The 15,629-nt window shown below is 33.4% G+C and overlaps 1 protein-coding gene across 1 annotated transcript in view; it reads left to right on the forward strand.

The window, feature by feature from the left end:
• The first annotated feature begins 3,878 nt into the window (after positions 1-3,878).
• LOC129004174 (ras-specific guanine nucleotide-releasing factor 2-like) overlaps positions 3,879-15,629 on the forward strand; it is a 98,793-nt gene continuing 87,042 nt past the window's right edge. Inside the window, exons 1-2 of the mRNA XM_054432631.1 lie at positions 3,879-3,943; positions 13,567-13,754. Coding sequence (XP_054288606.1) covers positions 13,596-13,754 — 159 coding nt within the window. The 5' untranslated portion in view covers positions 3,879-3,943; positions 13,567-13,595. The remainder of the gene's footprint in view (positions 3,944-13,566; positions 13,755-15,629) is intronic.

Genomic DNA, 15,629 nt, shown 5'->3' on the forward strand with positions numbered 1-15,629 from the left:
TGGAAAGCAATTTGCTTTCTTTGACAACAGCTGTTTTCGAAAAAATAGTTTTTCCTGTACGAAGTGATGAAAATATTATTACCTCTTAATCGGCTATTTTAAAACAAAGTACTGCATTAACATTTAAAGTTTGTTAAATTGTAACGTTAAGACGGAAAAAAAACATTGTTTATCAGTTATTCAAATTCAAGTCACAATATATACCATTATGTTAACCAAACTTTTAATTTATCAAACATGTGAAGTTTTAATGTTAAAATCATTATCGGGCCTCAGTCTAGTTCCTGAGGTGGCCGGTTGACAAGAAACCTACTAAATTAAAATGTTTATAAATTCAGTTTTGTTTTTCAATTTAATATTGAATTTATTCTTTGATTCCAACATTGAAATAGTTTCAATTCTAGTAATTGTAGAGATAATTTGTGTGTTGATAAAATCATTGGAAATACAGTAAAATTACAACCAATTGTGATCTTAAACTAAAAATTAATTGTTTTGGATTTATTTATTGCTTGTTCATCCTAACTAATTTGATTGTATTTTGGATGTATCATAATTAGCTGATCTGAAAATTGAAAGTCAAGTTTTGTTGTGGCGGTTAATTATAAAAGGTTTAAGAATCATCTGCGTAGTTCATGTTCATGTAAATAATTGTACAAATACTCAGGTTTCCAATAAAGCTTTCATACTAATTGGTTGGGAAGTCAACATTCCAAAAATCTCCAGTGGTTAATTTCACTAGATGTTTATTTGGGCAATTCATTTACATTATAGCCGTAGTACATATATTTATCATTGTACATATCTCAAATAAACTATTGTTTATCTAGAAAGTGAACTGTTCTTTTATATCCTCGTCTTGAAATTCTTTATGTTTTAGAGAAATATTTTTGTTTTTAAGCAGTATTTAATATACAGAGTTTTAACTTTGCTAATATCTTTTAGACAAAACATTTTTATTTCTATCATTGGTATGGATAAAAGAAGATTTTTAAACCAGAAATGTCTCTATACCAACAGGTTAAAATCTTGTTTGTACCAGATATAAAATCAATAATGTTCAATCAAGATGAGGCAAATATAAAATATTTGACGGAATAATTTATATTTGGTGATACATAGTGTAAAATATAAAATATTTGACAGAATAATGTTCAGTATCTCAATATTAAAAAGTACAGTTGATACAAAAATCCATCTAAATTCTTTAGTCAGAATGGAATTCAGACCTTATGAAGCAGGCATTTGAGGTACAATTTCCTTATACTTGTATATTGTGCAACTGTCAAACATAATAGTAGTTGTCGGGACCATAATTTCCTTTCCAAAGGGAATCAGGAAAGGTCATGAAAAAGTTTTCCAGGAAATAAAGTTATCTGCAAATCCAAATGATGTTTAACAAAATACATTACATTTTCAAGTCAGTCATCTTCATTCAACATTCAAACTAAATTGGATATTCCAATTAAACTTTTTGAAAAACTTGGTTTAGATTTGTTATGTTTGTTGAAGTGCAATAATTTATTGGTAAATGATGGTTTCACACGGTCCAAGCTAATACAGGGTGAGGCAGTGAAACGGCAAGGCGTATGAAACTCGCACTGACGTCACTATGCACACACCTTCTTTCATACGCCTTGGTGAAACGGTACGTCCTTATCAGCTGGTATGGAATCGTGCAGTTTCACTGCCCCACCCTGTATAGTTTGTGGGAATGAATATTAGAACATAAGCTGGGAATCAAACCCGTCCCTCCTGCACCAAAGTCTGATACGCTAGTAGGCTAGCAACACACCTCTTCTCATATTCTCATATTTTTTCTCAGGATAGAACCGGTGACCTTTTGATTACTAGGTGAGCACTATAACCACTCAGCTACAAAGCTTGTTCTACTACGGTGGAGCTCTGGCTTGATTAAAAAAAAAAACATTTATTTATTAGTTAATCTTGTACGACTATATTTATTTCAAATTCCAATATCTACAAGGATCTGTAAAAGATTGTTCAAAAACACTTTTTCTATTTGATTATACTGTGCAATTACAATTGTAGATTGAAACATCTAAAAGTTGTGTCTAAAAAGCATAGATATTTTTTATTTTTAGGGTAGTGTAGAACAAATGCTTCTTTCTTCTTTGAATTTATTTAAACTAGGCCTAATCTATGACTTGTAGTTTTATTAATCAATATTTATTTTAGGGTAAGTTAAAAATACATTTTATTCAGGAACATGTTTTGGTTTTATCTTTTAGCTGACCTACCACTTTTCATTTTCTACCCACTCGTCAGTAAAGTATCTGTCATATCACAAAGTATTAAAATAGCAATAACAGTATTGATACTCTAAAAGTAGCCAGCGTAAAAATAGGTTGCCGTAACAATAAACCAAGCATCAAAAGGTTACAAGTTCTTTGTCATACAGCCTATCCACTCTTCAAGCGGTGGGTGGATAATTGTATGCTGGATAAGGGGGGGGGGTATGCAGTTCATAAAAGTTTAAGTATTATCGATTCTGTTTTAATTTACATTGTATATCTGTAAAGATGTAAAGACTGCAGGAGAAAATATTCTTGCTAGAGAAACGTCCAGAATTGATTCAGGAAAAATATTCCCAAAATAAAAATACCCAGAACTACTATAGGAAATATACGCATACTAGAAAATGACCAGAATGGACAGAGGAGAAAATATTACTGCTAGACAAACGTCCAGATGATACAGAAAATATTCACACTAGGCAATCTTATAGAACTGGTATAGAAAATATACCCATACGGCAAACGTCCAGAACTGTTACAGAACATTCCCCTAGGCCAAAAAACGTCCAAATGCTGGAGGAAAATTACATCTTATCAGGATAAACACGTTTAAAATTGATGAAGATGGTTCAGTATTAGCAAATTGTTACTATGGGGAAATGTCGAAATCCACTACCAAAAACTGATTCCGGTAACACCATCAGTCCCGCAACACAATTGATTTACGCAGGTCGTGCAAAGGCAACACTAGAATTATTGTTTTCGTTATAAATATTCCAATGAGACATAGGTAGGCTATGTCGCTATGTCCAGAGGACTACAACAGGAAATTCACATTTCTACAACGAATTCGACTAGAAGTGTTACAATACGGGAATATAAGCCAAATACTACAGAACTACTTCACGGGATAGCCAAACCAGTTAAGTGATCACATAATGTGATCGCTGTATAGAACAGCTTCAGGAGGATAAAATTTAAACTAAAAATATTAACAGCACTAGAAGAAAGAATAATGAATAATTTGACGAAGCTTATGTCCAGAACAGCTTCCGTTAAAGCATAGACCTGCCGGACCTGCGAGACATTACACCCAATAAGAAATATCCCTATAAAAAAGAATTTGGAATAGTTTCTAGTTTTTGTGATCAATATCCCATCCCTCTAAGATTATTTGAAGTTCAGGACTCCTTCTGATGATGAATTTCATGAAAAAATATGTGAATAACCGTCTTCAACAAAAAATATCAATAACCCAGCTAGAAATGCCCGTAACCAAAATCCCTCACATAGATGTTTAGGTCTATAACCGACCAACTACGATACAGTACGGTAGTCGATGAGACTTACCGATTCAATATTAAACTCAGTTCATGATTGTAGCTGATCTTTCAGAACTACAAAATTCTATTAACATTTTACGCTCCAAATTTGAAAACCAAGAAATATGTGGCGCTTCAAACGAAGCGTATCAAAACGACATTTTAGACAGAAACGTACTTGTTGCTCGGGATGATTTATTAAGCGTATTATTGAGTGGCGTAGGTGCGACGGCGCGCTGTCGACCAATCGGAGAGCAGGGCAGTTCTGACGTCACGGCCGCCACTACCTGTTGTGCGCCTTCGGAGGTCGGAGCTGCAACATGTGATACGGCCAACGCCGACCACGGTCGCTGCGTCCCCCTGGTCAGTAACTTGCACTTTTGTAATCAAAATAATGACACTAAAGTATTAAGGTTAATTATAACACTAGAGCCTCAAATTTGATAACTGATTGTTAATAATAGTGGAACTTCTTTCGAGAGAGTTTTTGTAGGTGTCAGTTCCTGACCCTGGTTAAATATTAATCTCACTTGCAAACTAATTTACGTACCAGAAGTAGGCATAATCATATATGTTAAATTGCGAGTGGCGAGTCTTAGGGTTGATAAAATGTTTATAATTATTTGGGTATTTGTATCTTTTGATCTTTGTAGTCTTGTGAACAATGGTTGCAAATAAATCTAGAAGTGATCATAATTTTGCTATCTAGTGTTTTAAAGGGAATAAAATGTTTGTGTTCTTGTGTTTATAGAGGCTCTGGAGGTTTTGTATTGGTAGGTGTCATTTTGTGAAACTAATCGCAAATAAGGCTTGCAAATGAATTTGAATCTAGAAGTAGTAGTAGTTTGATAAAGTCTCAAGGTAAGATATTTAGACTTACGTGAGTTCTTTTAGCACTTTTTGACCTTTTAGTAGTGTTAATTTCACCAGGCGAACCCTGGTCAGCACTTTACAAATTGATTTGTATCTATAAGTGATCGCAGTTGGTGCATTAGGGCTTGCTTGAGCTTTTGGTTTTGCTATGAGGGAGTCAAGGGCTTCAAGTTACACTATGAGGTCAGGAACCTTCTGGTTTATTTGTCTCTGCTTGTTCTGAATTAATTCAATAAGTAAACAGTAAACACCTATTGGGGTCTTATATGGTTTTTTCATCAAAAATTTTTTTAATAAAGATGAATTAACAGAGTTTGTATCCAATCACCTTTGTCAGGCTATCGATCTAGTAAAAGAAAAAAAGTCATCTCTTGGTTTTGTTAAAAAATGTTTGGGAAAGCTTGAAAGGAATTAAATTGTTTGCATATTAATATTAAAAATGTTTATGACTTTTTCTTTGAAAGTTTTTTGTGATTATTGTATCTGCCATTTCTCGACCATTTTAAATACCTTAATTGACCTCCGAAGGTAGTTTGAATTTTTAAATAACCCATTTAGGTAGGTGCCTTCATTCAACTTGAGTTCCCAAATACGATTTTAATATTGACACTTTAAATTATTTCTTAAACACGCTAAAAACAAGAAGTTCAATGCTTAAGCCGAATCAATTTAAAACCCCCAACAGGTTTTACCGTACCTTAAGGAATGTATGGTAAGTATATAAACAAGTAAAGTTTAAAAAAAGTATTACAGAAGTATTGCTCAAATATTGGGAAAGGGCGCAGGATTTGTGACTTAAGGGCTTGGGTTGGATCCCATAAATCGACAATTTTGTCGTTAACTCAATGATAATGTCATAACCCTGTGGTTCAGAACCCACGTTGAGGATCCATCTGTTAGGTGTTAAACCAGATCAGTCTTTAAGTCATGGAGAAAGCTGTCTGTATTTTGAAGATCTCTGATCACATTTCACATTTTCATTTTTTTCCTACTAGTTTTAATTTTAGTGACACTATAACGCATACTTATTCACTTTTGTGAATCATTAATTCAAGTGTAAGAGTACAACAGGGCAGGATTCAATGACGAATGAAACTGTGATAAATGGTACAAGGTACAATCTTTCATTGTAGTCTCGTTTTCCAAATGGATGTTTCTCAGGACGTTTTCGAGGATTTAAGAGATTTAAAATGGATACTTCAGCATTTGCTGGCGTAAATATGGGTGTCAGCTTGGTCAATTTGGTTAACTTTTGTTACATTTTTAACTGTAAATAAATGTTAAGTTTGTATGCTATTAGAGGGAATATTTCAACTCCTAGTCTTTTTACTATCTAACGTCGACCTAATTGTGAAATAGCATCATTAATATTGATATAGCCTATAAGCAATCTGGGTTTAGAGACGATATTTTTTCATGTACTGTACTAGAAATTAAACCAAACAGCTGTTTTTTATAATAGGATGTTTAATAAATCCTTGTAAAAATAAACAGCTGATAATAGTAAATAGAAAATCTTCACAGGTTATTTCAAACCATTCTATACTCTCCTTGTATTATTCAGCTTAAATACACTATTTCCAAGTAATAACACCACATGACGGGATTATATGTCACTAAAACACATCAAGGTAATGTTAGTTTTCCAGCACAATGTGTTGAAAGTTGAAACATAATCAGTTCAACCAAAACAAGCTAATCTATAAACTAATGTTTACAAAACATTGCTAAATCAACAATGGAATTTAATCCTAAAGTGCAGGCAGTATAATGCATTTGCTGTACCTCATTAGTACCTAATGTTATTAAATAGTAGAGAACCCATTCTTCGTAGGTATGACATTGTAATTTTTTTTATCTTTAACCATAGATAATTATATTAAAATACACATAAGCAAACCTCCAGACTTTCAAAACAATTTTAAATTTCAAATCCTTCATGAAATGAAACAATTGTATAAATCTATACAGTTTTGTCAAGTAACTATCATATGAAGATCGATTTTTGTATTTCGATCTATAGCATAACAATCTTTTTATCCTCTATAAGGATCAATAACTTTTAAAACGAAATATTGTGTTTATCGTTTGTAAATATCTGTAACCAATGAGCTTAGCATAAAAAATACCTTTAAGTAAGTTTATTTTTTAATTTGAACAAAAAATCGTTGGGCCCCCTACCCAATCCCAATTTGTCATACCGAGCTGAGAGATGAACATTAATTTAATCGTTGGTTTTCCCGTTTGATCCAAACTTTAGAGAAAACCTGGAAAATTTTCTATTGTAATCTGGTATCAAGTAGCTGTAAAATGAAACACGTCTGTTAATCAGTTTCAAATTAACGTATGTTTATTTCTGCTTTGGTGAACATTACTCTTATACCCCGTTACACCCCACTCTAAATTATATTCTACTCAGAGCACGATCTCGAGGTCCGTCATTATTTTAACAAAACAATCAGGTTACCATATTGGAAAATTTCCCTTTGTATCACATTTTGCACGACCCCCCCCCCTCCAAATCAACGATTATGCACCCCCCCCCCCCACAAAGTAGATCCATTTGACTACTAAAACTGAGCCTTTGATTTGTACAACATCTAATATAGTTATCATAATTTTACTCAGTAGAAAAATTACATGAATTCTCAATAAGAATCTTAAAATATCCTTCTCATTCGCGTTTACATGAATCCCCATATGGTCATGAGAAAGGATGGTTCAAAAATTTGATTACCCACCAGAACACCCAATTATACATAAATAATTTCAATTTTTTTCATTACAAGTAAACCTTTAATCTGTAGACTAATAAAGTTATCGACGTTTTATACAGTAGAAAAATGACACGTATTCTCCAAAGTCCCAAGTTAGTTTCGGGAGACACTTGAGAGTTTTCCTTTTTTAGAGGAACCCAACTTGATGTTACTCAACTCCAGTGTCTTATGTCGAAAGTTGATAAAAAGTGACAACTTTTAGGAGCCATCTACACCCGGTCTTACCTCACTTTGACATCGAGACAAGTTTGACGCAAACTGTAAGACAAACCTGACATCAATTTTCTAGAATTAATAAAACTTAACCGGATTAAAAGTTGTTGGAAGTTTTCCGCAAATAATTTTCTTTATAGGCTAACTTGTTTTAAAATTAATTAGCTCTACTTTTTCCAACCTGTGTTATAATTTTTTGTCATTGGTAAATTTTTAAATAATCAAACTGATTGTGTTCTTAAATTAATCTTGATACTTTCGAAAAACATTTTTTTTTATTTATGCTACATCAAGATTTATCTACAGCCGCCGGATTACTGTTAAATTCAGAAAAAAATTGCCAAATCCTTTTTCCATCCATACATTGTATTTAACTAGTATTGTCACCACAACAATGATTCCTATATTATATTTAGAAATAAGCAAATTGCAGCCAAAAGGCAGATTCAAGAAATATTCAAACGGCTGCCATTTTTGACTCGGTTTTCCGTTTAAATTCGGGTTTGTGGCAATGTGTTATATTACTCTGACGTTATACTAACTAGAACCTTTACCAAACTCGACCTATGCTGCTATTCAAGAATTTTGTCTGACTCCTCGTGGTGTTTAAAGTGATAAACAGTGACAATAGCTTAAACGAGTAGCCATTTATGGTTATTGATATACCAAGTCTCAGTACTTTATCTATAATGGCATAACAATATTTTACACTGTTCCTGAACTTTTCAATCACGCTGTATACAGTAATCTACAAGATCTAAAGAAGAATAACAAATTAGTAAATTAATTTAGTATGAATCACGAATATTATAACAGCAAAAGTATGGATCACAAACATAAACAAATGATGTCACTGGCCATCATATTAAAGTAAGCATGTTTGTATATCAAATTTAAATGAAACTGGTCAAACCATATGTTAATGTTATCAGTATATTATTTGGTCCAGTAACGCCATTTATGTTTATGATCTATATGGTAAAAATTTCTATATGGTAGAAATGTATCACAACGTTTAGGCCTATCAATCTTAGTTTCAAAAGCTTAACTTTTAAAATACTTCGATCAATTCCATTGCTTAGGAAACATCTTGTTATCTTACTAATCTATAAACAAATCTAAAAACATTAACAATTAATAAACTAAAGCTGTTAGGCAAAGACAAGTTAATTTTACTTTATGATTATGACAGGTTCTATACAAAAATCTGGATCGACGTTACAAAAATAAAATATGAAAACAAAATTGTTCTAATGAATTGGTAAAACCAAAATATTCGCACAAATGCACCCAATCAGCATCAAGTAATCCTGTGATGGAAACCTGAGCTTTTAATAACGCAATTCAGCGCTTCACGGAGCTGGTAAACATATTACATTAATTAAATTATATATATATATATATATATATATATATTTTAACACTTTTAAACCATTTCACTTTTTTGTGTTGAAGAGTTTGCGTTCAAATACTTTTGGAAGCTTCTTCATGAAGTCATCAGAGATTTAGTGCTTACAATCGATGGAAACATATCCATTTAATTGAACTAAAAAGATAAGAATATATTGTGTTTTTAAATATTTTGTCAATCAGTTATCCATTCTGATTTCAACTACAACTAATTCTGAAGGTTGTATGGATTTGAATATTTAAACACGTTCACTTACCTTCAAAGCGAAAATTAATATTAGTTTTAGATAGAACAAAATATAGTTGTTGACTGTATAACTGGACAAGAATTTTACTTCGATCGGGCTCCAGATTTTATTTATTTATTCAAACGGTAAACCAAATTTTTACAACACCATTTTCATAAATACACACAGTGTTAACAAGCTACATGCAAGTTAGAATTTGAAAAAATAAAATACCACGGTAAAAAAACTTTTCTGCTATGTTAAGAGTAAATATACACTAACATTGATTATTGATTTGTATTATATTGAAACAAGACGTACAATATTCGAAGTGATTGGTATCAGACTTGCCTTCTAAACCTAAGCTTGCCGGTTCGTCCCTGACAAAAGGCAATAGCTTTTCGATGGTTAAAAACTGGACCATCTGCCAGATTATTAGGCTTTTAAAAATAGTCTAAGCAGAAGAACCAGCTGATTTTAGTAACTAAGCTACTACCCTTCTCATTCGATAGTTATCCTTATTCATCTTTGCTTAATAAATACACATCCTGGTACGCCAGTGTCAGTAACATAATCCACCACCCTTACGGATGAGGAAAATTACACGGTGAGACAAAAGTGGAAACACTGCAGCCCCGGCCCAAGCCCCGGCCTACCAAAACAGCTGTTGCACTAATAATGTAGCGTATGTGATCGTTTATGTTAACACGTTATTGCAGTTACTATGACAACAGGCCAGTGCGACGTTTTCACACACCAACACCGCGGCCCTGTATTAAAAGTGATGCCATAACCCAGAGCACGTGAGAGCTTATACAAAGAAACAGATGAACTTGACTGACAATTTGGGATCGCACGCGATATAGCATTGCCGACGCTCCTCTAGGAATATCACCTCTAGGAAAATTCCCAAACAGCTTAACAAGTGTATTGTATATCTTATACACTAAAAAACTTATGACAGCTAGCCTGACCATACCACTGGGCAGAGTTACACACGGTTGGTACCAAATGAAAGATATTTTGTTATTTTGTATATCAATAGTGTCATTATATTACCAATCGATATTAGAATATAACTTAGTATATTTCCACCTCAAAAAGTGGAAGATGAGTGTGGAATTGAGTGCACCTTGTGTGGCTCCGTTACTGAATAAGATCAGCTGTTAGGTTTGATCAAGCACAGCTCACAGCTGTTTTGAGTTTCAATTTGAAGAAAATTTCTGACTTTCCTCAGGGTCAAGCTAATGAGATGTGTTTTGTTAGAAGAACACTTTAACCAATCAGCTATATTTGAAGTTGCATATAATCTATAAGCTTGACTTATGAATGAACTACAAACGTCTGTCTATCACATCGAATATACTGTATTGATACTTCTACTTACTCAAAAGGCAGTAATATCAATAAAAGGAATTAAATTGAAATTGATTTCAATTAGACGCTTTATTCAACGACTAGCTGTACCCGCGGGCTTTGCCCCGTTTAACTTCACAAGTGAGCTCGTTCGCATGGCTCAATTACGTCATTACTTCTATACCTAAAAGACGTTTTGAAAAAGCTTAAGCCCAACAAATCTACCAATTCTAGAGATATTTAGGTTGTTCAATTCAAAACAGCAAAGGAAGAACTGAATAAAATCTTTCGACAGATTATTATTTTTTGAAGAGGTGCAATGATGTGAAGAGGTATAATAACTCGTTTTAGAAAACATTGTTTCAATATAAATTCATGTAGACGAGGAAACTAGAATTTAATTTCAACATTAATTTATGTTCACTACTTGAAAGAAGCATAATATCTACAGTTTTATGTTCATTTTTTCCCCAAACATATAACATGTCAAAATAACACGTTTATTTCTAGATGAAGACAAAATAAATTATCAACATTAAATAAGTTAAAAATTAAAATTTTTTATGTTTTACCTCAACTTCCTAAAATAGGAATCTGAAATTATTTTAAAAGGAAAATTGGAACTCTACTTGAGACTTGTATTGTTCAAGTTTGTTTTATATAAGTGTTTTCTATTTCTATGAGATGAAGGGATGAAGACTGCATAAAATATCCAACAAGGAAACTACGTATGTAGTTCGTTTTAAAATAGAAATACTTGAAGCTATTGCTACGAATGACTAAAACAGATGATATTATCGTGCTTTTGCTATTCAACTATTGTAAAATGAGTTCCCCTTTCCAAAAAGTCTGTATGTAACTTATTGATAAACAATCATTGATTTGCATGTGTTTTACCCAACACTAAAAAGTTCAGTTGATTAAAACAATTCTCTAAGGTTATAATTTTAAATGGGGATGCATGATAATCATCGTACATAGGTTTTCACACAAATATGTTCGTTCTCTCTCTATACATAGTATTTGGAGAAAGTACTGTTTTCGTAAAAATTTCTAGTCGGAGTTTTAAGTTTAATACCTCTTTGGCCCCCAGAACTCTGTTTTAGAAGTGATGGTTTCGGGGTGTGTGTGTGTGAGTGTATATGTGTGTGCAGGTGTGCACATCGATGTATAATGGATGTGTAAGAGCTACATGTTACAACTGTGGTCCGTCTTTGGTGAAATTTGGTATGTTATCACTATATCACCAGGCATTTATTTTCCATTTTCTTCGAAATTCTCATTATTAATAGTGATTTCCCATACAATGAGTACAACCCCCAATATTTTATAAATTAAATATGGTCCAAAAGCTAAAATGCATGTTTTAGTTTTCTGATACCTTTTATTTGATAAATATTTATCAAATATTTTTATTTGATGAAAATTGCAATTTTAAATGTGTCGTTTGCTGAAATCTCTGCATTTTCACACAATTCAGTATGTTTTCCCTTTAAATACGGCCTTAATACCTAAGGTCTAGTTTTTATAAAAATCTAGCTACATTAACAATATGAATAAAGACATGTTGCAGGTCTACAACTATTAAAATAGTACCTTTTACAACAAACAAAAGCATTATTGGACGTAACAAAGAGAGAAATTCTCAAATAACGATTCCGACCGCTGAAGTTTCACTGTTTTGTTTTTGATATTTTCAACTTTTGGCGTCTAACAACTCTTGACAACTTTATTGGTTCATTCTTCTCTTTATTGTTTGAGGTATTTTATATCAGCAGTTTCCCGAAACGCAGAGCTTTCGTCAATGTTTATGCATTGTTAATGCATTGGGAATGTTTCTACACAACATAGCTCGTATAATACTATTTCTTCTAATACAGAATGAGCAGAGAGTTGGAGTGAGATTAAGTTTGTAGCTGTGTTACTAGTTGGGAAGAGGGGATCTGGACTCTCTCGATCAATCTAAACAATTCTGATTTCTCAGGATCGAACCAGTCACCTTTTGGTTGCTAGGCTACCACTATGACTTATCAACTACCCAAACAGTTGTATTAATGAACAAAGACCCTTCCTCTTATGTTAACTATATTCATTGACTTTTGAGTACTGAAGTAGACATCACATGGACGGGCGACACTAATTTTGTATAAAAAAAGAACATTGTGAGTGAGCGAGTCACAGATTGTGCTAGTGTCTATAACTCTGTTGTCTACCTTAATTACTTTTGTTACTGTGATAGTGGATGATAGTTGTTAGTAGGTGACATATAAGATGCTGTAGCTTACAATAAGTTATCCTATAAGTTTTTCTTAGTTAAAAAGACCAAATATTTAACATAAATCAGTAATTTACATCAACGCAATCTGTTGGTGACTCACTTCAACTATGTCTATTTTGACAACAACTTCAAAATGGGAATGAAATCATCACAAATTAAAGCAGACTGCTACTTCATAATATAATTAACCAGTTCTTGAAAAGGGGTTTCTACAGGATGATATGTCTTAACTATCAAATATCTGATCCTGAAACATCCTGGACACCCCACAATAGGTAAAAGAGCCAAAATTATATCAACAAAATGCAAGATTACAATACTGCAAAACGTCAAGCTTAAAACAAGAAAAAAGGACAAGGTTTCTAACCAATATAAACAATTTCCTGAAACTCTCGATGCAGATAAATAAACGAAAGAGAGAAAAAAAACAGCACTAGGTTTAAATTTTTTTAAATCTACTTACATAGGCTTATTCTAAATAGAAAAAAATGTTTTTACCTTGTACAAAGGAGCTCCTCAACCCCTTTCCGCAATTTTGGGACTGACATGTTCCGAGCTACAAAAGGTTGTTTATTAAAACACTTGTAACTAAGACCATCATTTGACATCTGAACCTTACTTAACCTAAGATTTTGTCATTTCAGATCATTTTCCTACTTATATTGTAGAAATGGATGTCACCTCTTAGCTCGAGGGAGTCCCCACTTGATTTTAAGCGAAGACTGAAAAATATAAAGGTTACAAACCGTCACTATGTTTTCAGCTACTATTGTCCTACAATAATCCGAGTAATGAGCACCGTTTTTCTCAAACTTATGTCAAATATACTAATATTACAATGACTGTTCGCAGGTCAGCCGAAGACTGGCCGACGCAGCGCCATGTTGAGCCCCAAGATGCAGCGGACGGTCCGCGTCAACGACATACAGCTGATCATGTTGTCGGAGCGCGCCAGCTACGACCATTCTGTCAAGGGTTATCTACACAAGAAGACAGCTGACAGCACCAAGTGGCAACTCCGCTACTTCGTCCTCTATCAGGTTGGTATACATCCCATTAACTTGTCGAAGTTAGGTAAGAGTGAAAATGTTTAGATGAACCATCGATAGAGTGCGCTGATTGTTGTTGAATGTTACTGACTGCACAAAGTGGCAACTGTGCTATTTCGTCCTCTATCAGGTTAGTACATAGACCATTAACATATTGAAGTATGATAAGAATGTAAATGTTGAGATGTACCATCGACAGAGTGCGCTGATAGTACAACACGACTGACTGCACAAAGTGGCAACTGTGCTATTTCGTCCTCTATGAGGTTGGTAGACCTGATTAACATGTTAAGCCGGGTAAGAATGACAATGAAAGTTAAGATTCATGATGATGGAAGTTAAGATCATCGATAAAGTGTGCTGATAGTTGTTGAATGTGGTAAGAAGATGGCTGACTGCACGAAGTGGCAACAGTGCTATTTCGTCCACCATGAGGTTGGTAGACCTGATTAACATGTTTAAGCCGGATAAGAATGAAAATGAAAGTTAAGACTCATGATGATGGAAGTTAAGATCATCTACAAAGTGTGCTGACAGTTGTTGAATGTGGTAAGAAGATGGCTGACTGCACGAAGTGGCAACAGTGCTATTTCGTCCTACACCAGGTCAGAAGGGTTAGTTTAACAAAGAACGTATTTTAATTGAGCATTCAACAAGAGTGTGCAGATTTAGACAGCCGAAGGCACCAAAATAATAATAATAATAATAATAATAATGATAATGAAGGTACTTTTATTGATAACTGTCTCCTAACAGAGGTAGGAAAATAAATCTTATGGTATACATCTACAGTTACAATCTTTGTTAATTAGTTGTTTTCATTATAAAATCTGCCTTTATAAAATCTGTTCTGTGATCTCTGAAGCCTATAAACTTGCTCAATTCACACACGGGTTCCCTCGTTTTTCAATACTATCAAGAGAGAATAAAATATAACGTAGCGTCATCTATGAACACATGAAAGACGGTCTTTCTTAAAATCTGAATACTTAAAGCTAGGTATATGAATACAATTTCGTAAAACACTTCAGATTGATTTATTGTTGACTACCTGAAGCTTTAAAGCTAAACTAAAACGCAAAGAGTAAAGAATTAGTTTTTTGAAAGTCGGCATCACTTTTAATAAGTATTAAAGTAATATCAATTCAATTCACCGATTGGATTTGATTTAAAATTGTCTATTGAAATCCCTTATAAAGGGGAACATTCAGAAATATCGGTAGCTCGGTACAGTCAGGTCCGCTGCAAAGAGACTGATTAACATCTCGGTTCTATTGTGTGGATAACAATAGGGACAGTCTGTGCACAAACACTCTAGACTCGTCGATTGCAAACTTTGCAAATAAGAATTAATAGTGTTGAAATGAGTGGACTTTTAAAGCGGTTTGATAAGTTTAGGTGGGGATTGTTTAGTCAACAATTTTTCATATACTGTAAAAACACGTCTCTAGGGCATTGGGATGCCAATACTTGAAGTATAGTACTGTATAAACCAACAGCGAGATTCACTAATACATATGAAAGTGGTAGACCACTTACAACTTTAAAAAGTATAGGGCTGGAAGAAATTTCTTTAAGATCTAAAGATGTAAAATATATTCCAGGATCTTTTATTAGATGTTCCTAATAAGTTTAAGCTATGTTTAAAGGGACGACAAATCACCATAATCACAAGAAGGTCTACTAAAAATAAAATGGCTCATTTAAATAGTTGATAACTGCGACTGAAGAATATATTAATTTGAATATATGTTTTTGGCCTCTGGGGACCTCAAAACGAAAAAGTAAATCGGTTCCGGGTCTTACCATAAGACGGTAATAACTTCTTCCCTATATGGGAAATTTGCTAAAAAACGGGGAATTGTT

The sequence above is a fragment of the Macrosteles quadrilineatus genome, unplaced genomic scaffold, assembly GCF_028750875.1.
Source record: "Macrosteles quadrilineatus isolate MER2022 unplaced genomic scaffold, UCM_ALF_1.0 Scaffold_9__3_contigs__length_116548681, whole genome shotgun sequence".
NCBI lineage: Eukaryota > Metazoa > Arthropoda > Insecta > Hemiptera > Cicadellidae > Macrosteles > Macrosteles quadrilineatus.